The 27,159-nt window shown below is 43.0% G+C and overlaps 1 protein-coding gene across 1 annotated transcript in view; it reads left to right on the top strand.

Moving 5' to 3' along the window:
• Positions 1 to 27,159, top strand: part of ANO2 (anoctamin 2) — a 319,011-nt gene that overhangs the window by 277,983 nt on the left and 13,869 nt on the right. Inside the window, exon 18 of the mRNA XM_042948267.1 lies at positions 9,120 to 9,265. Within this exon, the coding sequence (XP_042804201.1) occupies positions 9,120 to 9,265 (146 nt within the window). The remainder of the gene's footprint in view (positions 1 to 9,119; positions 9,266 to 27,159) is intronic.

Below are 27,159 nucleotides of genomic sequence, written 5' to 3'. Positions count from 1 at the left end.
TCTAAAAGGAAAGAAAATGCAGTAAGTGAAAATCTACCTTCAGGTCAAAGAAAAATGTAACCTCTCCCCCCTCCCCTTACTGCCACCACCACCACCACCACCACCACCACACATTTCTATTGCTTTTTGGTGTTCTCATACCATTACTTAGGCTGAATGCTTAGGGTGCTTTTCTGTCCTCACACTGACACAATCTCAGAAGGCTCTTGGATGTGTGTTTTTCTGGTATGAGGACTGGCAAGAATGTTGGTGTCTGGACATCTTGTTTCACCTCCCTGCTGCAGCCAGCCTCTGGTCACCAGTCCAGAAATCATCAATTTTGAGAAACCCAGCCCTCTGAAACTGTGCCCCATCTCCAGCTTTCTGGTTGACAGTCATTCGGTGATAGTCAAGCAAAGCTGGTAAGACACATGGTCACTGTTCCCTAGGAGCTTACCATCTCAGAGAGAGACTACATTTGTTGTGGAGAAACATCCAGAAAATATACAGACCAAGAAAAGATGTACCAAAGCCACATCTGGCTTCTTTGAAGCCAAGGGACCAGCCCCTCCACTGCTGCTACAAAAGAAAGTGTCCATTCTCCTTCAGACATCTGGGAAAGACACCTGTCCTTCCAGTGTATCATTATTCTGCTCTGGATGGAATTGTATACAGCTTGCAGGCATGAGATTTATTTATGCCTGGACATCTGCTCTACTACTTAGCCCATTTACTCTGGACCAGAGGCCTTTTATAGATAGAAGAGAGGCAAGAGCTCAGGCATATGTTTGGACAGTGTATTGGCATGTCCCCCACCCATCTACTTCATAACAGATGAAGTTAACACATGGCTGTTTGCCTCAAAGGCTAAATTTTCTTGTTTATGCTTGATATGTGTTTAATATGCCACACTTTAATTAATTGATGGAAATTATACAGTGACTTATGAAGCTGGGGACAAATCACTTCTCTAAGTCTTGCTGTCCTCATCTCCTGATGAAAATAATGGCATTAGAATCATCTCCAAGGTGTTCTCATTTCAGCTGTGACATTCTGTGACCATGTCCTCTACTCAATAAAACTGGGCACTGCTGCTTCCAAATACAAGTTACTTCTGTTTCAAAACATTGTTCCTCATTTCAGTTTCTAGGTTGCTAAAGGACACATACAATATAACTGTGTAGTTAATTATAATATATATATGAACTACATAAGATATATAGTTAATTATAATAATAAATATGTAATTAATCCCTGAGGATGTAGAGCAGAAATCCTTCTACCAAGCCCTGGAGTCTTCTGTCTCCAAAGTTCTTGTAATTTTACAGGTTCTATTTTGAGTTCAGTTACATGAAATCACTATGATGGTGATTTTTGGATTTTCCCCTCCTTGCTCAGAACCCACTCTCAATAAATTAGACCCCATCCAATCCAGAGTTCAAGCACCTGGAGATATCCTTATATGAATGACACAGTTGAGAAACATGAAATAAGCAAGAAAATAAAAAGGAGTCTTTCCAAGTCAAAAGAGATATGACAGTTGACCTGACAGGAAAAAGAGGTATAAATGATAAGAATAAGACCCATTGGTCTTGAATTCTTTGGAGGGGGTAGCACATTTCAGTAAGACAGAGATTGTCCAACAGATCTGGGTTTAAATTGAGCCATTGTAGTATACTCACTGTGTGACCTTGTTAAAGTTATTCTAGAAATATTTTCATGCAACCTGGCTTATGTACAAATAAAGGTTGGATAAATGCTCAGCTATCTCGAAAATAGAGCATATGAAATCCGAGAAAGGAAGAACCGTTCTTAGGGGCTCCAGGCAGCCAAGGTGTTACTGAATGTCATTAGCTTTATGTTTGTAAGTGACACTTTGTGACTGTTGCAAGCCCAAGAGTGAGATTAAAAAAACCAAGTCAGGAGCACTGTTTTTCTCTTCTGTTCAGGGCCTGATGGCCTTTGAGTCATGTACCTTCAGAGCCTACATCAAATTCTTTCCCCAAGGGAGGTAAATAGTAGTCTTAGATACCCGATTTGATTTTTAAAAACAGAAGCAAGGCTGAGGAGTTAGGTAGGTGATTATACTAGTTAAGAATATTGGGGGTAAAAAAACATGAGATTATACAATTAGAAGATGTTTATCATCTACTTCTGGAAGTAGTTTTCTAAGATTCTTCCAAAGAAAGTTTTAAAATATTAGAGACTATCTAAGTGACCTTTATCAGTAAGCCAGGTAGTCAGTTACCTCTCTCCCTGAGGGTGAAGGATGCAACATTCTTAGTAGATTCTGTGTGTGTGTGTGTGTGTGTGTGTGTGTGTGTCTTACAAACATACCATAACCACAATTGTAATGCCCTTGAGAATTGTATACTCTAGTAGGCTTCTTGTAAGACACCGTGTCCAATCTTTGGTGATTTGTGAACTAACCTTTAAGTTTTTTTTCTCATAACTACCTAAGTGACTGTTGCATATTAATTTCCTCTAAAGCAACTCATGTTTTATTTAAATTCATTACATTTCTGAAAATGGAACATGAACACTATCAGCTACTGTGAACGGCAAATCACAGTAGAAAGAAATACAGTCAGAAGTAAACATTATTAAACAACCAATGACATTAGCTTAAGATCCGCATTCTCTTTGTTCTAAAGGAAGCTGCACGGGCACTGGGGAGTTGTTAAAGACATGCCAGCAGCAGACTGGGGTTTTCTCCTTAACCGCCATCAGAGGGGCTGAACAGGAGCAGGAAATGAGCTGAACGGGAGCATCTAATGAGATGAGGGCCAAGTGTAAGGACCTCCAAAGGTGTCAAATGAACTGCTGTTGGAATGTGACTGTTGCTTGGGAAACGTTGCTTTAGAGCAATATTATCACTTCTTAATCCCACAGGCTTCCACAAGGCTGGCACGGATACTAGGCATGTCCATGGTTACTGTACAGCTGCCCTTTGGGACCTGGATAAGCTCCACCAACTCTCTCAGGCTCTCTTTTGCTGCCCCTAAATCTGGCAGGTGTCCCAGACAGGGCCGTGCAGAAGCCCAGCTCCCTCCAGGCACCTTCCACCAGACGGCAGCAGTCCCACCTTGGCTAGGCCTGATTCAGAGACCCTGGGGATGGAAACACAAAGTGCTTCAAAGGGAGGCCATAAAACTGGGGGCACTAGGCTCTTTAAAGGCAGCTCTGTGACTAATTGAGGACATGATAATAAATAAAACTGGGTTGCGTGATCAGGCCTTGAACTATCCCCACTTAGCAACCCCAGGCTCCTGGGGCCTGACACAGTTGTGACAGATGCTTTCCAGAGAGGAACTGGATGGTTTTAAACATTACAGGCCCCAGAACAATGCTCATCGGCAGCTCCATCTGAGATGACTTCAGACATGGTGGGCGGTATGGCAGAATCTGATCTTGTGCTATTTATTACCTGAGTCCCCTATCAGGGGTTTCTGTTCCCTCACTGCTGCCCCCCACACCCTGCCTTTCCCATATGTGTTTGTGCAATATAGATTTTTGGTATGAATCAGATGGTGCCCCTAAAACGTGCCACCCCACATCCTGACTTCTCACTATAATTTTCTCTCAAACTTAGTTCCAGTCTTCCTTGAAGGAAAGTTGGAAATGAGCCTTTTGTCATTCAGAAAGATGGGTGTTTTTTTTTAACAAAAGGTAAAATGCCTACCTTTTCCAAATGCCAGATTCTTTCCTGGGCTAAGTCTGAGACAGAGCAAATAGATCAATACTTCCACTAGCAAAATGTCTCCCCATCCCTATTCTTACTAAAAACACCAGATCACATCCCCCAATAGTTATAATGTACCCTGGACACGGCCAGTAAGATTCTATAAACTTTATGCTTTTTTTTTCAGTAAATGTGATAAATATTACATTTCAAGACATAAAACAGTCTCTCTTTAAAGCCATCACAGGCAAAGGAGGTCTGTGTTCTCAAAGACAGTGGAATCTGGCCATGAATCAGAAGTTTAAGGAACAAATTTGAACCTTGTCAGGTGTCAAGGAGAGGAATCATAGCTCAGAGGTTGCTGTGTTCATCTTGTTTGGCTCATTTAGGGCTTAGTCCTGCCTTCTTTAATGAGGCTTGAGGCATACGGAGCTGCCTAGGCCCCAGATTCCTGCAGTGGGAAGGCCTAAGGTGTGACAGACAATCACCATGGTCTTGGGATGAGCCCATGGGGCACAAGCAAAGGAAAGGCTCCAAGACTTCCAGACAGTTTCTCGGACCTGTCATTAAAAAGGGATGGAAAAATAGCAGAGCGGATGAAAAGGACAAGGGGGTAACATCAAAGGAGTTATTTTAACGAGTGAGTGCATCGTACAGCCGGAATCGTAATCTGAAGTTTTCCAAACAGCGCATCTGTATGGTATACAATTTGCAGGATTCCTGTTAAATCCTATTCTTGAGGGACCTTCTTTATTAATTTTTTTAATGGTCACTGAGATCTCCAGAAGGGCAGCTTCTGGGAAGGAAGGGTTCATAAGAATTACTTGTGGGTTGTTTTTCCCCTCATCGTCTTCGACATGCCCACAGTGTATTACACAGTGACTGCAGTGTCATTCCTGAAGCTCCCCTTCTGCCCTTCCCTTCTTTGCTACATGGTCTAGCAGTTGGCCTTCTGTTCCTGTGACTTCTGCTTTCCTGCCCTTGGAAAGCTCCTCTCCCTCTCCCCATCCCTGGACTGTTGGTATTCCTTCCCTGTGCTCCATCCACAGGTGGGGCTCATTGCTATGGTTTTGGTTGCTCTCTCCAGGATGATTCTCATTATTGTTAGCTTCCACCCAAATCTGTTTTCAGGGCTCTAGACACATGTATAAAATGCTTACTAGACATCCCTACTTACTTGTCCTGTGGGATCCTCTGCCTTGACACGCCTGCCTCCCCCTCATCAAAAGGGCCTCTTCTCTAGTGTTCCTTGTCTCAGCAAACTGTACCACCATCCACACGCAAGCCTGAAGACCCCAAAATGGTCCTTGGTTCCTCTCCTTCCCACGTACAGGTCACCACAGCTTCTTAAGTCTGCTTCCTGAGCCTGTCTCAGTCTGCCTCCTCCTTCTCATGTCCACTGCAATTACCCTGGACTCTGCTGCCATAATCTGTCACCTGGGCCACTGCCTAATATGGCTAACTTTCCATGCCATAGACTTGTGCTGCCTTCTTGCTCTTCTCTTTCCTCACTTTTCCTTTCCTACTCCATGCTCCGAGCATGTGGAGCTCTATTCAGTCCCTTCTCTGAGCTGTTCTCTTATTTGCCTTTGGCCGCTGCACAGATGATCTCCTCTGCCTAGAACACATCTTCACCCATCATGCCACTCTCCCTTTCCTATGCTTCTGCCATCTTTTATCATTTAGTTGGTTTATGCATCTCTTCCTTGGGGAAAACATCCCCTGCTTCAGGTCAGGTTAGTTTTCTTTGTTTTATTTTGTCATAATTACCTAAATTTCTCCCTTCATGATACTTACTACACATTATTGGCAGTACTTAAGTGTCCATTTTCCCAGCTATATGGCCTCATTTAACACATCAGATGTCTTGTTTTTTCTTGGAGACCATCCTCTGGGAATCTTCATTCTCCTGTTCAAACCAAAACTGTTCACTGAACCTTCTATATAGCTGTGAATCCCAGTTAGATCTAGCACTTCCTTTTTCTGTAATTTCTTGTTTGCTGGATTCCATTGTTACCTTTCTTGTTTTATATCACTGGTTGGTGAAATTCATCCTTCAGGAACTTCACAAGAGTGGATGCATGGATATCTTTTTAAAAACCTTGTTTTTAAAGGCATGTTTTACATTTTTTCTTCTGCCTTTGCACTTGATGTATACTTTGGCTAGGTATAAAATCCCTTGCTAAAAATCATTTGCCTTCTCAATATTAATAAATTTCCCTGGGGCTTTCTAATGTCAAGGACTGATGTTGAGAATTCTAATATCTTTTTGTTCCAAATAATTTTTAGAGAATCTGTTTGTCTCTCTAGTCATGGAAGCTTTTAGAATCATGTTCATTTTTCCTAGAGTTGTGAAATCTCATGGTGATGGGCTTTGGTGGAAGTCCTTTTTTTCATCATTATGCTGAGTAGGTCCTTCCAATCAGAAAATGCATATCTTTCAGCTCAGGACATTTTCTTATATTTCTTTATGCTTTCCTCACCATTTTCTCTGTCTTCTCTTTCTGATTAAATGTTGGAGTTTCTTATTTTTTCTTTCCTATTGTCTATTTATTTTCCTTTCTATTTTTTCTTTCCTATTGTCTTATCTTTTCTTTCCTATTATCTATTTATTTCTTTTCTATTTTTTTCTGTGAGTTTATTGATTTTTTTACTTCCGATCATTTTATTGGACTCATTTCGGATCTATAATTTCCCCAGTTCATTTTTTCCTCTGAATAAACTTCTTAATCCTGCTGATTAATTAATAAACTTCTTAATCCTCCTGTGGGAGAAGTGGTAGTCAGTCACCTGGGCAATACGGTTGGGCAGAGACACTAGGGTCTACTCTTCCTCCTTAAGCAGTGCCTTGACCAATCACTATTGCCTGCCTTTAGCAGTACCTAGTGCCTAAAACTTCTGAACCTTTTTGAGATTCCAGCATGAGAGGGCTTGCTTTTTTTTTCTGCTGCTTTTCACTGCAGGCACTTGGTGTTCAGCCATCACAGCTTTGCTAACCCCTTTACCCACTGTCTGTCTTCTAAGATATTTATTAACATCTCTTATACACTGCTGTATTCATGACTGTTTTCTTTAACCTTGTGGTTTTGTTCATTCTAAAATTCATTCGCTATCATTTTAGTCACGTTTCAGAAGGAAAAGAGATATATACATGTGCTCAATTTTCCATATTTAATTAAAACCACTGATTATTCTTTACTAAAAATTTGGCCACGTTTTCTGATTACTGCTATCTGGAGGAAAAGTCTCAATTTTAGTTCTGATTCCAGACCGTCCCTTCCTCCATCCTTCCCTCCTTCTCTCTTTTTTCTTTTTCTTTTTTTCTCTCTTTGATTTTTTTTTTTCTTCACCTCTCCTTTTGCCCTGACCTACAGACAGGGTCTCAGCCAGTCCAAACTATTTGGCTTCAGAATCTTTAGGCTTCACCTAGATTTTTCTCAATTTCTTATTATCACAGAATTCTTGCTTGCTCTTTTATTATGAAATACTGTATTTTACTGTTGCTTCTGTGGATCTCAATTCATTCTTTAAATCCTTCTGTGATGGTGATGGTGATAATGATGATGGTGATGACAGGGACAAGGATAAATATATTTATTGAGCTCTTAGCATGTACCAAGCCCTAAGCTAAGCATGTTACAGAGATTATCTCCTTAACTGACCCTATGGGATAGCTGATATTTATTTTCTCATAGATAAGAAAATTAAATCTTATGGAGTTTTAATAGCTTGACCAAGAAAATATAGCTGGTGAGTTGTGAAACTGGGTTTTAAACAATTATTTTCTGACATCAAAGATCAGACTTCTACCCACTACACTACACTACTATACTACATCTTCTTGATGACAAATGGTAGTAGACAAGACACTGATCAAAACATTGTTTTGAACCATTATATTTCCACTAACTGTGAGAAGCACTTTCTAACAATGGAATGCTATACCTAATGATATTGAGAATGTTCTTCTGGAAACACAGGGGTTAAATCATCTTGTGTAGGGAATGTGGGGGGAATTCCTGCATTGAATGGAGCATGGACTTCAAAATCCCTTTAACTTTTCAAGTATATGATTCTGACTGTTCTGCTATTAATTCTCCTCCCAACTATCTCCTAGAAACTTTTTCTTAGATTGATTAGCAGAATTGGCACCTTGTTCCTTTACCTAATTTCATTCCCTATGATTGTGCGTTAATGGGAAGTATGAAAAGACCATATCCTCAGGCATATTTTAGCATTTAATATTAAAAATAAAAATATTAATTACCTATTGAATGCTTACTATGTCCAGATATTATGCTAAGGATCATATAGACATTGTTTCACTCAATTCTCATCCAAGCACTGAGAGGCTGGGCCATTATTATCTTGGTTGACTTAGTCTCCTTGGGCTTCCATAACAAAATATCATAGACTGGGTGGCATAAACAACAGGAATTTATTTCTCACAGTTCTGGATGCTGGAAAGTCGAAGATCAAGAATTGGTAGAGTTTGGTTTCTAATGAGGGCCCTCTTCTTGGCTTGCAATAATCATCTTCTTACTGTGTCCTTCCTCACATGGTGGAGAGAGAAAGATCACTGTCTCTTCCTTTTCTTATAAATCTACCAGTCCTATTGGATTAATACCCCAGCTTTATGACCTCACTTAATCTTAATTACCTACTAAAAGCCCTGTAGTCAAATGCAGGCACATCTGGGATTAGTGCTTCAACAGGTGAATCTTGGGGGACTCACTTCAACCCATAAGAGTAGTTGACAACATTTAGTTTGGATTTAATGAAAAATATGGTACTGTTTATGTTATTAAGACCTGAAAATGTTTGAGCTTGGAGGAAAGCATCTTTCTAGTACTTTCTAGGCATCCTCTCTTCCCCATGAAGAGGGTGGATAGATCACCTGTTAGACAATAGGATGATCTCAGCATTTGGCAAGAAGGGCCAACTCTTTTGCTGCTCATCAAACAGTAGGAAGAATTCAGTTTCTTTGGTTTTGAAGAAACCTGACCCTTTTTGGGGGGAACCTTTCCTTATCCAGTTGAAAAACCCCAGGTTGGGGCGCCTGGGTGGCTCAGTCGGTTAAGCGTCCGACTTCAGCTCAGGTCATGATCTCACAGTTTGTGAGTTCAAGCCCCGCGTCGGGCTCTGTGCTGACAGCTCAGAGCCTGGAGCCTGTTTCAGATTCTGTATCTCCCTCTCTCTGCCCCTCCCCTGCTCATGCTCTGTCTCTCTCTGTCTCAAAAATAAATAAACATTAAAAAAAAAATTAAAAAAAAAAAAAGAAAAAAGAAAAACCCCAGGTTGTCTTTAAGAGAAAAGTAGTCTTTTTAGTGTCCTTCTGTGTGTCCTTGGAGCAGAGATAACTGCAGTGTCACAAAGCCTTAGTTTTTCTCCTCCTTCTGTCTGTATAACTAACTCTGTCTTCCAAAGGCTTTTAGTGACTGGTCCATTTCTTTTCCAGGAAACTAAAGAAACTATTTCGGAAGCTGAAAGATGAGACAGAACCTGGAGAAACTGACTCAGCCCACTCAAAGCATCCAGAGCAGTGGGACCTAGACTACAGCTTGGAGCCATACACTGGACTGACTCCAGAGTACATGGAGATGAGTAAGATCCTATTATCTTTCCTTTTACTGGGGGCAGGTTCACACAAGGGGTCTGCAAAAAGGGCTAGGGAAGAGGGTAGGGAAATGACTGGGGCAGTCTCTGCTTCTTCCTGGGCTTCATGGCTACACAGTGTCACCTTCAGTGCCACATGGAAGTTGAGGGTGGGTAGGGCAAAAGGAGTCCTGGAATGAGAACCGAGAGCAACTCTGTCACCACCTTGACACTAGGGTAATATCCTTTTCTTCTTGGGCTTCCTCTCCTCATCTATGATATGAGAAGTTTGGTCTCTCAGGTATTTTACCATGGTTTCTGGCATTGATAAAGCTGAAAAGGAAATAGTGAAGTCTGAAATTTAAGAATAGATTGTCATCAGGAAGAGTAAGGACACATAGCATCTTTAACATGGAGAATATAGAAGAGTCCGCTACTCTACTCAAGTGGGGCTGGGTAACATGTCAGATTTTCTCTTAAAAAGTTGGGATGATTTGTGTAGGGGATGAGAGGTATATTTCTAGTGAGAGAGCCTCTCCTTGTTCTTGGATAAGGCTTGAAAGTAGGAGTGCGGGTAGTACAGGCTGGTAGAACACAGTCATTTCAGATGTGGTTTGGAAGCCATGAAATCTCCATGATAAATGTCCCAACTTAGATAAGCTGCCTTCAGACTCTTGGTTTCTTGTGAATAATCCTGACCTTTCATTGGGGTAGATATTTGAGAAGCCTCTTCATAAGATTTGAAACTGATGAATTAAAAACATAGGACCAAGAGGTCAGCCATATCATCTAAACATTTATTCAATCCAGAATGTATATGGAGAAACATCAGTGGGACCCATCAGAAGAATCACTTGGAACTTTGTCATTGGACCTGTCATTGTGTTTGCATAATGGCTCCTGCCTCCTTTGGTTAATCACTCGCAATAGGGGGGTCACAGATACCTTTTTGTTCACTGGGTCCCTTGCTTGTTATTTCTAGTGGATATTTCTCCTCTTCTGTTTATAAGAATGTGTATATGTATGTTAAGGGTAGAGGGATGGACAGGGTCTAGATTAGATGGCCATAAAATGTCTGTTCTAGTTCTGAGGCATCTAAAATTCCAGGAAAAATTTGTACTTTATAATCTAAACAAACTTATCAGAAGAGAAACAGTTATATCTGTTTTGGGAGCTATAGGGTAGGAAAATATCAAGACACAGTTTATGGAAATATGTAGCTCCCTTATGCTTTTTCCTTTATCTAAGTACTATCTCTGATCCCTCTCCAGCACTGAGCCAGGTTTTTACACAGAGGTGATCACTCATACTCCAGATGCCACCCAGTGTCTGCCATTCTATCAGACAGAAATTGCTGCCAGAAGCTGAGGCTTCCATTTGGGAAGGGGCTTACATTAAATATGGCTCCCAACCCCCACCCTCCAACGTTACTCCCCTACCCCCACCACCCAGCTATCCATGTAGGTCTTCCTGGCCTGTCTACCTGTCTGTCTAGATAGCTGGCTCTTTCAAAGGTTCCTCTTGTGAATCCTTAAGAGCAGAGACACTTGAGCTCTACTCTCTGGGTTCAAATCCTGGCTCTGTGACCCAAGTATTTGGACAGCTTTGGTTAAGTGGCTAACTTTTTATGTGTGTCAGTTTGCTTTAGCTGTAAAAAAAAAAAGATATTAATAATAATATCTACCTCGTAGAATTGTTGTATTTAATGAATTAGTATCTGAAAAGTGCTAAGAAGAACATCTAACACATATAAAAGCCGGGTTTGTCAAGTATTGCTGATTCTCTTAATGGTCTTGAACCCTAGGAAAGCCACGTGCAGGGATATAGGCTGAACTTTGTCAGCCACCTTATCACTGAATGGACATCCACTATGTGTTCAGACATGGGCACTTTACAAAGTAATGAGAAGAGGGGAAAAAACAGCGAGAACTAGAAGATTTAGTGGCTTCTGGAAGAAGTTTATACCACGATTGTAGAGAGTGAAATTCATTCTGTAGATTAAACAAAACACACACACACACACACACACACACACACACACACACACACACGTGCACGCACACACAAAACTACTTACAGGTTATAAGGGAACAAAACAACCATATAACAGAAGGCTTGAAAATAGAGAAAAGAAGGGAAAATGTCTCCCAGACTTACCTCATTTCAGCCCAATGTTTACTAGCATTTTGGTGCCATTTCTTCTTAGACCCTTTTTGTTATGTATATGATTTTTAAAATAAAGTTGTGATCACATACACACATTTGTTGCTGTTTTCCAGTTAGCATTAGATGAATAAATATTTCCAAGTTGTCATATAATATCCAAAACTAAGAGCTGCATAATAAATGACCCCTCTAATAAATGTACTGTAGTTCATTTGCTGATTTTCCAGTGAAACACATTGGAGACTCACTTTCTGATTCTTCCCCTATTTTGGTAATCTAATATATATTATCTCCATGCATATAATCCTTTCCATATTTGCTAATGATTTCCTCAAGGTAGATTCCCACAGATGTGATTACTAGATCTAAGTTACGGCCATTGTATAGTTCTTTATTTATTTATTTATTTATTTTATGTATTCCTTTCTAAAAGGATTAGACCAATTCACCGAGCCACAGGCAGTGTACAAAATACTCTTCCAGTGAATACAAATTATTTAGTAGCCTGAAGTAATGTGATATGAAGGAATTATCAGTGCACAGTAAGTTTGAGATGCTCAGCCCCCTGTGGCCACCTCATTCCACTTTGTTGATTTGAATATTCCAGACTTCTCCTCCTTCAAAACTTAGCTTTTCATGGTGCTTTCCCTGTGAAGTCTCCCTAGATCAAGCCCCATTCCTTCTGAGAGGAATAATTAATTATTTGCCTTTCTGTCCCATTACATATAGGTACACACACTGATGGTGTATCTTCCAGAATTATGATAATACTGGTCACATATCTGTTCTGCAGACCCAGACTATTAGATTCTAAAGAACAGTGTGTAGGAATCATGGCTTATTCATCTTCATGGCCTCCATGACCCAGCACATTTCCTGGCATATAACAGACACTCAGTGTGTCTGATAAACAAATATGAGTAAATGAATGAATGATTTCTTAATTAGTGAGGGAAGTTTTCTTAACAGAGGTTAGCTTTTAACAACTTTAAGTGGCAAATGAAGGATCATTTTCAAAGCGGGGCTTGGTTGATTGTGGGTGGGTCAAGGATGTTTTGAAGAGATTTCCAGCTGTAGGTAGGAGGTCGGGCTTGATTCCTGAGGTCCTTCTGCTTCTGACAGTCTACATATTAATGATAAGAGTAAGGGAGAGCATTCCAAGGAAAAGGACTCACAAGTTCAAAGAGTCTCCTGGCCACGAGTAAGCATTGACATAGCAAATGGTGGTTTTTGGGTAGATAGGGCTTAGATAAAGACCTGGTACGTTAATTTGTCTGAAGATGAGACAAATTTGCGTTTCACATCAGGCTGTAGGGAGCAGTTGTAAAATCTTAGCCAGTGCTGTGACTCTGTTTCCCTTGAGGAGATAGGCAGCAAGTGTGGAAGGGAGATAAGTAAGAAAGACTAAGGAAGGAAGAAGAAACACAGGCACACTCATTCACTCATTCATTCATTATTTCATTCATCAGATATGTATTAAACATATAAAGGGAGTAACAAGTTTGGAAACAAGGACAGAGCCTTCAACAGTTCAGGATGATATTGATTCAGTCAACAATGCAGTTGATACTGATTCAGGCTTCTCTAGAGGAGGAAGCACGAATCACACATGGGTTTTCCAAGCTGGGTTCCACAGAAACTCACTCCCAGCATTCTTTAGGCCATTTTGCCAAGCTGTCAGCCACTTCAAAGATGTGATTATTTTATTTCATAGTTTATATAGGTGCAAGAGCTATGTTTCTGGCTTAGAGTCCTTTTATTCCTTTTGTCTCTGGAATATACTCTTGACCCTTGTGAAGAGAATATTTGTTCCCATGTACAATCAAAGACCGGACTGCAGACTAAACTTTACCAAACATTACGCCATTTAGCAACATAGGCTAAGTGAGGGTAGGGGTGGGCTCTGGAGTCAAACCACCAGACTTCCAGTCCCAGGCCTGCTATGGCTAGTTACATGACTCTGGGCTGATGCATAAAGTCAGCCAGGCTCAGTTTCCCCATCTGGAAAGTAGATTTGATGATAATAGCACCTACCTTACAGGATGGTTCTGAGAAGTAGGTAATGAAAATAACATAGTTAAAAAACAGTGCTTGGTCCACATAGGCTGTCTATGGATATGAGTTGCCACTGTTCTTGTCAAGAGTCCAATTTCTTTCCCTTTAATCTAGGAATTGACTAAAAACAATTTAAAGCCCTCAATGTAGTGAGCCCTCAATGTATTGACCCATTAGTATAGGGTTGGGCAGTAATGTTGAAAGACTGTGGGTACCAGACTCCAAGGCAAATCTAAAAATCACACTCAGAAGTCTGAGAGGTAAACACTCCAAGATGTTTGTCTTTTCAGAGAATCTAAGCCCTTAGGGTTCTCCTTGTCAAGTCTGGCATCGCAAATGGGCTCCTTTTGTCATCTGTTTATCTAAAACCCGCAAACTTTTGTTCCTCCAGTCTTCTAAAAAATAATCACTATTGTCTTCCTGACTCAGGAATTCAATTCTCCCCCTAGAGCCTTCCTTCAGCTTCTTAAATAGGCCTATCCCCTAGGCCTTTAATGTGGGTGACAAGATGAATTTTTTCTGTCATTCACATAGTTGTTAGAGGAAACCTCATTTTTCTTGGTCATGAGTTTACATCCTGTCAAACTTTAGTAGAAAGGGAGGTGCATTGAGCTTGGATATTTACTTACTCATTCATTTGGAGTGAAGACCAGGTCATGACTTTGGAGGGCCAAGGGCTGTCCACCAAGACTTGTAAGAGTCATCCAGCAGATGGAAACGCATGGGGTAGGTCCCAAAGATTGCAGCGCCCTCCTGAAATTGCAGACTTGAACTTCTGGGTTCAGAAGGAGCATCACTGCATTGGCACAGACCTTGTCTTCTTCTCCAAGATTCCTATCTGGCTTCGCATCAACGCCTGCTGAGGAGAGGATCAGTATGATCCAGGGCCTTTTATATTCATGGCTCCTTCCCTCACTGGCTTTGCCTCTACTAAGAATTTTGCATCCCCACTCAAGCCCTTGCCTTTCCTCCTTTTTCTTCTTCTTCCACTTCTTTTTTTATTATTGACTGTGTTCCCTATGCTGTACTTTTCATCTGCTTGACTTACTTATTTTATAATGGCAAGTGCCCACCTCCTTTGCATGACTCCAAATGCGTCCTAACTTGTCCCCTGCCTCCTTTTTCCCTCTTTCCCATTTCCTTTTTAAAATGGCTTTGCTAAGGTACAGTCCAGAGCATGTTCTCTTTTGTATGTAAAATCCTTCAATGTGATAGAGTTCCCTTAAGTGAAAGTTCCAGTGTCCTGCACGTATAGCTTATAAGAGCATCCTCGTGCTCCTTGTGCTGGCTCTGCGCATGCACACCTGCTTATCTGCCACCACCAGGTCTGGGTTTGCCTGTGCTAGTTCACCTGCCTGCAGCAAGTTCTTGCTGAGTTGCTCAAGCTCTAACCTGTCTCTTGGAAGCAATTTCTTCCATCAATGGCTCCTCTCTTCTCCTACACCTGCTTTGGTAGAGGAAAAAATGTGAGTTTGTGGGGGCAGGGGCCCCCTTATCCCTCCCTAGTCTCACCACTTGGCACTATTCCTGGAATGTAGTAAGTAAGACCTCAATAAAATGTGTCTTGAATGAATGGCACTTTAGCTCCCTTCCTTCAGTGGCAGAGAAATAGAGGCCCTGCTTCTTTCTATCCCACGATATTTGGGCTGGCCTCCCTTTTCACTGTGGACATATTTATATATATTTTTTATATGCAGCAATTTTCATCTCCCAAGACCAAAGTGAACCACGTTTATTATCAGGGCTTCCCTTAAAGAAAAGTCACTTCTGGCTTTAATTTGTTCCTTTGCCTTCAGGGATCAAGTCATTAGCCAAAACGGACAGAGTGGAATGCTCTCTCTCAGACTTGGATTTAAGCTCAACTCGGATTTCATGTCTTCCCTCTTCGGTGCCCCCTCCTCGGCTGTCCCTGGGAGCATTGCTGCTCCAGGACCTGTGCCAGGCACTGGGGGCACAGAGGCAGTAAGTGGGCCCCGGGCCCTCCAGGACCTCAGGGTCTAGCGGCAGAGTGACAGGGGCAGAAGGTTACATGAAAGGGCCTTGTTGTCACACACACACACACACACACACACACACACACACACACACACAATGCAGCTGACTGTGCTTTCTTCAGAGAGGCTAGCCCTTTCAAGCTTCCATTTGATGGAGCAGAGGTGTATTACAGAGAATTGTCCATTCTCTTCTTTGTTCTGGCTCATAATTGCCAACTGACCAAACTTCCTTGGGTTTGGAACCCATGTACTGAGGCAGAACAAACTCTGGCCTGGAAACAAGCGACTCATCTCCCACCCACTACCTCAGGCTTGTTTTGAGACAACAGACAGGCCAGGGGGAGACATTTCTCAGCTCTTCTGTCCAGAGACTCAGCTCCTGTGTGACCATTTCCTGCCTTCCCAACCACACGTATGGTTCCCCCTCCCTCCAGGCCCCTAGCTGAGAAATCTCAACATCGCTGCTCATTCACTCTTCTGTCTCCACACACCTCCCATCCAGGCTCCCATCTTTCCTCTGGGATATCTCTGGAGGCTGCTTCTTCTGCTCAGCCTCTTAATCTCCTACACCTGGTAGTTTTTTTCCTGCCACACCCTCAACACAGCCCCTTGCAACCACCACCATCTCTCCACTGCCCTGTTTCTTCTTACGAAGGTTAGCATTGGTCTTGCCATCTGTTGTTCTAAAACTTCCAGGGTTCCCATATCTTTCCCAAGGCGTTCGTGGGACATTGTTTCGATGTATTTAACCCTAGGCCCTCTTACGTAGTCTTGGGTCCAGCCAAAATGGACCCCAACAGACAATTTATCACTCATAGCCTTCATTTCACTCCTTCCTCCCTGCCCTGGAATCCCCTTTGCTTTCTTACTCTGCTATCACCTCCTTCCCAAAACAGCTTCCCTCCCATCCCCCTCCCTTCCTGCTCCTCTTTCCCCTCCCCTTCTCTCCCATTCCTCAGGATTTTAGCTGTCCCTACTCCCACCCCAGGATTTCAGACAAGCTGCCTCCTAAGACAGTAATGCCTCTGATACTTCTTGGTAACTGATTTCCTAGGTGGCAGGTTCCTGGAGCCACAGGGCCTTGCACACAGCATGGGCACTGAAAACACACCAAAAAACCCTGTAAAGGAGTGACTGAACAGGAGGGTATCACTTATCTGGCTCTGCCTTTCTCTTATCTAGGCTGAAACAACTTACTTCTAGCAATGCTACTGTCAGTTCTCACGTATTAATGGGCTGATAATCCACTGAGTGGATTACCAAGAATTGGGGGTTTTCCCTGTTTCTCTTTCTCTGCCCTCCTCCTCCTTTCCTGTCTCCCCTCCCCCTCCTCCCCTTTGCTTTGGCCTTCTCCCCTCCCCCAGCCCAGGCCTATTATGTACTCCTTTCCAGTGAGTAAGCCAAGGAAATAAGAGAAGGCGTAATATGAACCCTTCCATGCTGCTCATAGGTAGCAGCCCTGGGAAAGCTTGCCTAGAGAGAAGACCCAAGTCCACAAATGTCAAAACCTTGTTGGAGGCGATAGTTTCTGCCATCTCTGTGGATAATTAAGCTTTGGTGGTGGTGATCATATCACTGGTTCTGATTTCTCTGCACCTTTGTCTTCAGAATGAAGCGTGCTTTTCTCTTCAGATGATCACTGTAGGACAGAGCAAGCAATCTCTCTCCTTCCCAACTTCCCAGGGTGTCCGGTGAGAAGTGGATGTGAATCCAGTTCTGCCTTTAAGTGCACGTGTGACCTTGAGCACCTCCTATCATCTCTCTGAACCTCACTTTCCTCCTCCACATTAGAGGGAATTAGACCAGATGGTGAGTTTTTCCTTGCAGAGACCTGACCCACTGGTCTGCAGTCACAACCAAACGTGTAATATATCACAACTTAGGTGCTCCTACTGATAATATAGTTTAAAAATATAAGGTAAAGCAGAGGCAACATCACCCTCACTTTCTCACATTTCTAGATTATTTTTGAATGAGAGAACAAAGAAAGTTTCAGCATGCACAAAACCTGGCCACCCCAATGGAAGTGAATGGTGCACGTAATCATTTTTCACTGAGTGTCTTGACAAGAATAAAGAGTTTCAAACCACTGGACCAGGTAACCTCCAGGGTCTCTTCCAGTGCTGGCATCCCAGTTCACATATCCATCTTAGACAGTGTATGTTGAAGCCAAGAGGCCCAGGGAGTGATGCAAGTTGCCTCAGGTTGCCCCACAGACCCGTTAGTGGGACTGAAGCCAGAGCCCCTTCCTGGATCATTGTGTAAGAGACTTTCATGAGGACTTATGGGAACTTGGGCTTTAGCGGAGGGATAGGGGTAGGGTGAGGTATCCTTCTTCCTTCCCAATGGGCTAGACCTCCTAATTCCAGAAAGGCCCTTGTCTTGGGCTTTGAACAAAAATGAGAGCACTGAAACCAAAGCTGCCCACTCCCTCTGGTGTGCCTGACATGGTGATCCCTGGCCCCGCTCTCAGCTGTCGGCTTCCTTCCCCGTGATCCCCAGGACCACCCATGCAGACAGGAAGTGCGCTGAGCCCACTCTGAGCCTGTCAGTTGTAATGGTGAGGCACGTCATCAGTTGAGGGAGGCAGCAGAGAGAGATGTATTATATTTACATTTTTCTAAATTGAACTGGAACCAGGGCCCAGCAGGCATGGGGGAGGGGCCATGAGGTGAAGGGGAAGCTGGGAGTTGGGGGGTGGCAGGGGGGCTTGCTGAGAGTCAGCCTGTGGAGGGGGCACTGGCGGTAGGGAGCTACCTCTGGGCGGCACTGGTGGTGGGGATGGGCCAGCCCCAGACAAAGAGAAACCTGAGAGTGAGGGATTAAGCTGGAGAAACCTGTGAGGAGAACAGCAAGCTTTCGAGGGAATCTCCAATATCAAACCCTTTTCCTGAAGAGCTTACTAAAAAGGACTTCAAGGGTAGTCGCCCACCCCCATCTCTGAGGGGAGGAAAGAATGCTGGCCCAGGAGCAGGCTGTGACATTAATCATCACTGTCCCCAACCCCAAAATGGGGCTTCAAAGCTTTTTGGCCACAGGCCCCTCACAGCCCCATTGTGGAGTTTTCCTCAGGGCCAATGGGAGGAAATTCCTGAGTTGCTTTAAGGCTGCAGGCAACGTTAGTTCTCTGTTACTTGCCATAGTTCCACTTGTGTAGAGTAGCTTTGGCATTTAAGAACGTGGGCCCAAATTTAATTCTATAAGTTCCCAAAGAATCTCTCGATCAAGTTTATTGCCAGTATATCAGATAAATAAGTGATACAATTGAAGACCAGTGGCCTATGTTCATATTCATGAAACTGTGAAGGGAGCTTCTTGAGGTCAGGATTTGTGTTTTATTCATTCATAGCACCTAGCCACCAGGCCTGGCATACAGTAGGTGCTCAATGAATGTTTGAAAAGGAAAGAAGAGGAATATAGAATGAAAGAGGTGATTCTGTAGTGTTGGACCTTGAAGACAGAGTGACAATTGGACTCCACAGACATCATTGTTCATCAGAGCTCTCCAGCCCCTCTGGCTGTGTTGATTTAGCTGGCACAATCTACCCCTGACTTCCCCCAACCAGGGGCCAAGAATCCTTATTTTCAAGTGCTTATGATTAGGGAATGGTATCCTCCCAAAGGCAGGCTTCCTAAGGCCATACAAATTGGTAGACTTGTTTAATCATCTGTGTAGTTCAGGCAAAATATTCTATGTAATAGTCAGCTACAGCTATGATAAAGCTTTGTAACAAATGGCCCGAAGTCTCAGTGACTTGCAACTGAGACAGAGAATAACGAGCAATGGGAAGAGCTGGCTCCATACCTCCCTGAGTATCCTCCCCTGGAAATGACCAGGTAAAGGTAGCCCCTTACTAAAGAAAGAGTAGAAAGCTTCCAATAGAGCAGTGACTTCGGTGACACCCAGGATCCCTTCCATATTCTGATATTCTTTGGTCATGGATAATAGAGACCACACTGGGTAATTTCCAAGTTTCTAACGGGCTGGATATATAAAACTAGTCCCAGGGGTGCCTTACTGTAAGTGATGAAATATTCCAGAGTATCTGTACAAGCATCAGCACTGAAGCTCGATCATTTTGTCACAGAACTCCAAGATTGTGTGCTACGAGGCAATGGCTCAGAGAATCAGGAAATTCCTTTCCCTGAACCATCCTGTTTATACAAACTGAGTCATCTCACTGGACAATCAGGCACCTGCCATCTTCTCCAAATGGCATTTAAACACAGTTCAGGCAGTATCCAGGGTGTCATTCCAGTATTTCTGGGAAGTAGGGTGAGTCACAGTTCATGTCTCTCTCTCTCTCTCTCTCTCTCTCTCTCTCTCTCTCTCTCTTTGAAGTGTACATTGATTGTCACTTTCTGTACTAGGAGTCCCTCTCTCCATACATACTTAAGAGAAAAGACAAGAGTATATTTGGATATGATACCCCTAAGTGTACTACAGAAGGCTTCTGGTGAACAGAAGATGCCCAGTCAGTGCTTATGAAATGAGTGAATGAATGAATGGAAGGCAGTCTTTAAGGTTAAATCTTACGGAGAACACCATCACTTTATCATTTCTCTTCTTTCTGGAACACCCAGGAAGCTCAGAGTGAACTCTGTTGCTCAGCTGTGGCCCCATAATAGGTCCTTAGAGTTTGCATATTTGTTTCTCCCTCCTTTCTCTGTCACTTCCTTTTTTCTAAAATTCCATAAACCTCACTATGTGTTCCTTTTGTTGACTTTTTTACAGCCCTTTGGGAAGATGAAAGGGGAAGAGAATAAAGGAAAAAGGTTCTTATTCATTTGTTGCTTGGGAACTTCTTTCCAATCATGCCTAGTTTCATTGCCCTTCTGCCTCACTGACTGTGTTTCCATGGCCCAAAAAGGTATATGGGAGGATTGACGGATGGATGGATGGATGGATGGATGAGAGGAAGGAATGAGTAACTGGCCTTCACATTCCCGTTTTGCAGGTGGATAAAGTAAACAAGCATGAGTAAGCCAGGTCATTCATTTGTTCACAATAAACATTTATTGGAAATTCACAAGGCTGTTCTTTGAAAATCAGAAATAAATCAGTAGATCTCACCAACTCAGTTCTCTCTTGTTTTAAGATGCTGAACTAGATCCACTGATGTCAGTTTTTTGAAGGGGCACAAATTCAGGCCAGACAGGAGTAATGACACGGACAACAGCAGGGACAGCTCTAGTGCACCAGTCATACAAGACATGTGAGTGAAGGTGCTTTGGAGAGTGAAAATATCAGCACAGATGCTGGTTCATTGTCTGACAAGAATATTAGAAATCAGATTGGAGAAGATCCAATAAAGGAAACCTAAGAGATGTGAGAGTGGACACAGGGCCTAATATTTACATTTTTGTGTGAGGAAAGGATATTGAATTATGTTGGCATCAGAAACTATCTTTGTTTCCCATCTTCATCAATTGCTAGGTAAGTGGCCCTGGGAAAATTATTTCATCTGAGACTCAGTTTTCTTACTTGAAAAATGGAAATAATAATAATACTTGACACTAAATATTATTTTATGAACCAGAGAGCATGGTGCCTACACATGGTAGATGTTTAAGAAATGTTGGTTGAAGCTCCATGAAGTCTGAGCGCTTGGAGTTTTGCTTAAAGGATATGGAAGGGGAACAATGGGCAGATTTTTCCAGAAGACCATAGTGTCCAGGCCTTTAAGCCCCCTGTGGCTGAGAGTCACATTCTCCTGCCCTTTTCTGTGGTCGTCAGCACACTTCATCTCTGAAGGCTCCCTTGACCCTAGCCTCTGCTCCCAAGGAGGGAAGAGAGCTGCTAATGGACTGGCCTGCATCATACTATCACCCAGAGTTCTGCTGTTATAGCTAGACTCTGAATTGTTGAAGAGCAGGACTCTCAAAAGTCACTGGATCTTCTTTCCCCATCTGAAGAAACTAGTATTTCAGAATTTGTGTGGGGGTGAAGGCAAAGTGGGGATTGGGTCTCCCTTAATCACAAAGAAAAGAAAATATGCCTTGCTGATCTGTCCCAATGTTGCATTGATCTGTATGCAGTAAACTCTTAATATTTAAGCTGTTGCTTCAAACCTGTTCCTTCCTGTTATGACTTCCAGAGTTTCTGAATTGAGCCTGATCCACTGTATAAACCCCAAGTGACTCCATACATACTGCAAAGGAATTCCACTGACTGTCTTTATTTCCTAAGTAGTTCATTTGTAAACTTGGATCTGTGGATTTTCTTTTTTTTTTAAACAATTTTTTTAATGTTTATTTATTTTTGAGAGAGAGAGACAGTGTGAGTGGGGAAGGAGCAAAGAGAGAGAGGGAGACACAGAATCCAAGTAGGTTCCAGCCTCTGAGCTGTCAGCACAGAGCCCGATGTGGGGCTTGAACTCACCAACCGTGAGATCATGACCTGAGCTGAAGTTGGACCCTTAACTGACTGAGCCACCCAGGCGCCCCGGATCTGTGGATTTTCAGGATAGATCTTAACTACCAACCGTATAGCCAACCTTCAAATGCCTCTTTTACTTTGTTCTTCAAGTCAAGCCCAGTGGTTGTGAATCTGTGAAGCCTTCATGGATCTGCTGGTGAATGTGAGTTATTCCTGCCCTGGTGCTCTATTAATGCTGCCATTGGAGTTCAACTCTGTGACACCAGCAGTGTTTGTTTTCATGGCCAGCTTCTCCACTGCATACTGTGAGCTCTTGGAAGGATGACATAGTAATCTGTTCATCTTTGTTTCCTAGCAACAAACATGGTGCCCAATGTATAGAATGTGCTCAATAAATGATTGCTGGATGGGTGAATGAATGGTGAATGATGGGCATTGAGAACCTTCTTATATTCTTTCAGGGCTTTTAACTGTTTTCCTAAGCAGTACAGGCCCAGGCTGAGAACCAGCTCACGCCCTTCTCAGCATCTCTTTCTATTTAATCATCAACCAACATTTGCAATTCTTTTTTACAACAGATACTCTCAGTGCTGAGCACAGTTGGCTTCCCTTGCCCTCAGGAGGAGGGCATCACTGGGTTGCAGCCTTGAAATAGGGGCTGATGAAATCAACAGTGATGACGTACCCTTACTGTGTTTTCACGTAAACGCTTATGTTAATGGGCTGTTTGTAGTTTTTAGTAACTGCTTCCTGAGTGAGAAGACAAGCTCACATCAGTGTGTCCCTCGATAATTTCCTTGCATTGCTTCTTGTTAGTGGTTCATAAAAGGGAAAATTCTCAAGCCCCCAGGTTTTAATCCCCTTAAGCAGACTGTGTTGCTTTTACTAAGCTATCGAGAGTTGAGGGGGAAAATGCTATAATTATTTTCATTAGATTTAGACTCTCCTAACTGACTGGTTTTACACCACTTTCCTCAAAGTCCCCTGTGCAAGTTTATAGCACTAAAAACTGCTGTGTGGAGGTGTTAGCATTTATGCCCCATCTCACCTCACCATCACTAAGTGCAGTGACTTCCATTCCCACAGTTTAGAAGCTGCCTCTTTTTGTATCTGTTTTGTGTTTACAGCTGGTAAAAAAGGGAAGTTTGTATTTATGAAATAAATAATCTCTGAACATCTGTTGTGGGATAGGCACCACACAAAATTGTGGGGACTCAGAAATGAATCAGATATGGCCATGGTCTCAAGGGGTTTCCCATCTAGGGAGCAAGTTAGACAGACAAATAGAACAAGACTTTATGGAGTGAGGAGGTGGGTGAGGAGGTAGGACTGGGGTGTAGGAGAGTCTCCATAGAGAAGGTTAGATGTGAGTTGGATCTGAAATGTAGATGGTGATTCATTCAGCAGACAAAAAGAGAAGGATAATTACAGAGAGTAGCAGGATGTACGAAGGCTCAGAGACATGGAAAACATGGTGAGTTTGAAGAAGTACAAATGGTTTTGAAATGGTTGGAAAGCAGGCAAAGTTGGTCTTCAAGCATACCAGCTAAGTGTTAATGCTGAGCACAGAGCATGGGTGAGGAGATGTGTGTGTAAAAATAAATTAGGGTTAGATCACAAAGGGTTTTGAATGCCATGACAAGGATCTGTGTGTGTGTGTGTGTGTGTGTGTGTGTGTGTGTGTGTGTGTACACATGTGCGCATGTGTAAGGGGAGGGTGGATATTTTCACTGAAGAATTTTAAATAAATGAGTAAAAACTATGTTCCATCAAGAGCTTTTCCACCAATCCTGGCCAATCTATTCTACCTAATGTACTATTTTTCTTCTTTAAGCACATTGTCCTGGAATGTCCTTGCTGGAAGCCATCTTGTTTAATTTAATACACTCCTCCTTGTTATTTTAACCTAAGCCCAGGTAACCAAGGCCAAGATTTTAATTGTCTCCAGCACTAGGTAGTATACGGCTGGTGGTTATTTTAAAAGGTCCTAGAGACTGAGATGAGAAAACTGATGGAGTTTGGGCCTCGGAATGTTTCCAATCTTTCTGCTTCCAGCTCAGCATTTCTGGAGCACTTCACAGCAGGCTTTGTAAAGTTTTAGTTGAAAATCAACTTATGGATTCCTCCGTAATTGGCTTGGCCAGGTTTAATCTGTTGTTGGTCAAGCCAAGCTGGCTTCTATTATGTAGTGCAATGAGGGTTCCTGGTGTTGTTCTTCTCCCAGTGGAGGCTGGCTGTTTTTAGAAGCAAATCTTGGTGTTGGTGAAGGCCGGTATCATCGTGTCCTCTGAAGTGAACCCAGAAGGACGCCCATCTAATACAGCAGTTAGGCCTTTGACTAAAAAGAAAAAAGTCTTGGATTTGGAATTTGTATGCTAGAAGGCTACAGTTTGATATATTTTTTTCTCCCCGAGATAAACCAAAGCTTCCTATTTGTTTCTGCCTCTTTGGGTTGATTCCTAGATATGTGTAGTATGCCCCATCCAAGCAGGCAGCACCTGCAGAAATGGAGCATCTACAGAGAGTGGCTTCTCTCAGCCTAAGTACCCCAGGTAACACTGGAAGGGGGACAGCTCCACTGGCCTGTGCTGAGCCCAACCCCTTGAGGCTATCCAGTGCTGGACACACAGGCTTACATGGCAAGGAGAAAGACAAGAACCATATCATGGGCTTGAGGTAATTCATGAGCACTGATAGCACTGAGCTGCCACTGGCAGTCCTTTGTGCCAACAGAAGAGAAATCGAAGGGAGCCTGTGTGTCTGGAGAGCTTATGAAGGTAAGAAAGCAAACTGTCAGGGCAACCCCTGGGAGAGGTCTCATATCTGCCTCTGGAGATGACGTGAAGGAAAGGAGAGTAAGTAGAGAGTCCTATTTTCCTATAGCCCAGAAGACACTGGATGTGTAGTGCCGCTGCTAGGAGTATGGTGAGGGCAGGCTGTCTACATTTATAGTCACTCAGAAGTAACCTGCCCCTTCCTTTTCCTGTCAGTCTCCTTGCCTGGCCCTTGTTGGGGCTTTGGAGAGTTTACACAGTTCTGTGAGAGGAAGTCACTTACAAGACGAAGAACATTTGCCCTGTAGAACTGAGCTCATTAGAATCAAGAAGACCAATTTAGAAGTCCATAAATAAAGACAGGTTCATATATATGCACTTAAATACAGACATGCATTTTGCAGGTTTTAGAAAACTAGTCTAACATCTGTTTTGCTTTCCTTGTTAATTCCACTCTCTCTGCCCCCACCCCCACCCCCAACTCTAAAGCGAATTCCTCAGCAAAGCCTGATTTAAAAGATGCCATAGACCCTGCATTTTGAACTGGCTCCCAGAGCTTGTTTTTGAAGATTTCTCTTTCCCTCCCCACCACCCCAACCCCTTTGGCCAGCCAGCTTGGCAGTCATCCTTCCAAGGGCCCAACCTTAACAAATCCGAGCCTTCTGGTGCATCTTGCCACCAACTGGCACCTGCCGGTCTCCCAGGGCCAGCTGAGAATCCACTGGGCATCAAGGGCCATGGCAGTGACAGACTTGTATCAGCAAGAGCAATAAACCACAACTGTGGGTCCGATCAAGCTGCCAAATCAAAAGCAGTTGTGCTGGGTGAAGTTCCACGCATGTTCTCTTTCTCGAAACTTCGACCGAGTTTAGGCATATCCCTCTGTGAACGTTTATTTTTTTCTTTTTTTATTATTTTTTTAGTTTGGATCCTGTTTTTCATTCTTTATTTGGATATTCTAGAATCTTGAAGCTTGTCCGAGAGAATGAGAACCACAGCATCGTTACAAATCAGACCTGAAAGGAATTTAAGCCAGTCTCTTTGGAATTTATCAATGGAGATACTGAAGTCCATTGAAATAGAGTAAATTGCCCAGAGACATACGGCTAGTGAGAAACATATCCAGGGCTAGAGGTTAGGCCTCCTGACTCTCAGTTAGTGCTTAAATTTGTGTCTGTTTAGGGGCACGTGGGTGGCTCAGTCGGTTAAGCGTCCTACTTAAGCTCAGGTCATGATCTCACAGTTTGTGGGTTCGAGCCCTGTTCCACGATCTGCGCTGACAGCTCAGAGCCTGGAGCCTACTTCAGATTCTGTTTCCCTCTCTCTCTTTCTCCTCCTTACCTGCTTGTGTTCTCTCTCTCTCAAAAATAAATAAATAAACATTTTTAAAAAAAAGTTTGTGTCTGTTTAACATGTAAGTGTGCAATATACATGGCATCCATCTGTAAGTATTGATATTTATTCCAACAAGAGTAAAAATATATGTAACAGGTAATATTACTGAACAATTATTAGGTGCCAGACATTGTTCTAAGCACTTTATTTGTACAGTATCATTTACCTTTGTGACAACCTAGGTGGGTATTATCATCCTCAATTTATAGTTGAAGTTACTAAGACACAGAAAAGTAAATAACTTGCCCTTGGTATGTACGGGTGTCCTATTAGACTGGTTTTCCTGGGGCTCAGGACTGTGGGTGCTGAGCCCCTAGGGTTGGACAGAGCCCTTGCCTTTCTAGTGGGAAAGGAAGACATGTGAGTAGATCAATCACAACAGTACATGACGATGGCCATAACAGAGGCAGGCACAAAGGTGGTGGCGCAAGGATAGAGCAGGAGGAGCAGGCTTCTCCAAAGAGATGGTATTTGAACTGTCTCGAGGGTGCATGGACATTGCTAGCTGGTGAACGAGTGCTTGTCCACAAGTGTATAGGAGCACCTGACAGGATCAGAGAGGATCCGGAGGGGCAGAAGCTCAGTGCCAGAAGCCACAGGCATGATGGCTGGGGGGAGATGTTGAGAGACAGGGCTGGAGGGTGGTCGGGAGCAGATTATAAGGTACTTGCATCCCAACATGAGTAATTTGGCCCATACCCAGTGAACACAAGGGAGCCAGCAGACATTTTCGGGAGGAGGTAAGTGACAGGATCAGACTGCTGGAGGTTCTGGGAAGACTGGTGACAAGGGAAGCAGTTAGGAGGCTCTTGAAATTGTCCAGGTGGAAGGGATGAGGAGCTGGGCTCCGCATGGCCATCTGATTGGCACAACCTGCCTCCTTTCCTTTGCTCACACTGCTTCCATGGCTTGGGATGCTCTCTTTAATCCAGGCCCACCTTTCAGGACTAAGCTTAGGTGTTTGATATGGAGGCTCTCTTGGCACGCATAAAATCTTGCAGCACATCTTTGTGTACATTTCTCTCTTCTGCTTTAACACCCAGCTCCCTGAAAGTAGGACCAGACCTTTGCCTCCTTAAATACTTGGCAAGGTGCCTGACCCTCAGTGAGCTCTCAATAAATGTGTGATGAATGAATAAA

Source organism: Panthera leo, chromosome B4 (assembly GCF_018350215.1).
Source record: "Panthera leo isolate Ple1 chromosome B4, P.leo_Ple1_pat1.1, whole genome shotgun sequence".
NCBI lineage: Eukaryota > Metazoa > Chordata > Mammalia > Carnivora > Felidae > Panthera > Panthera leo.
The sequence above is the reverse complement of the archived record's forward strand: the minus strand, read 5'-3'. Positions and strand labels throughout refer to the sequence as shown.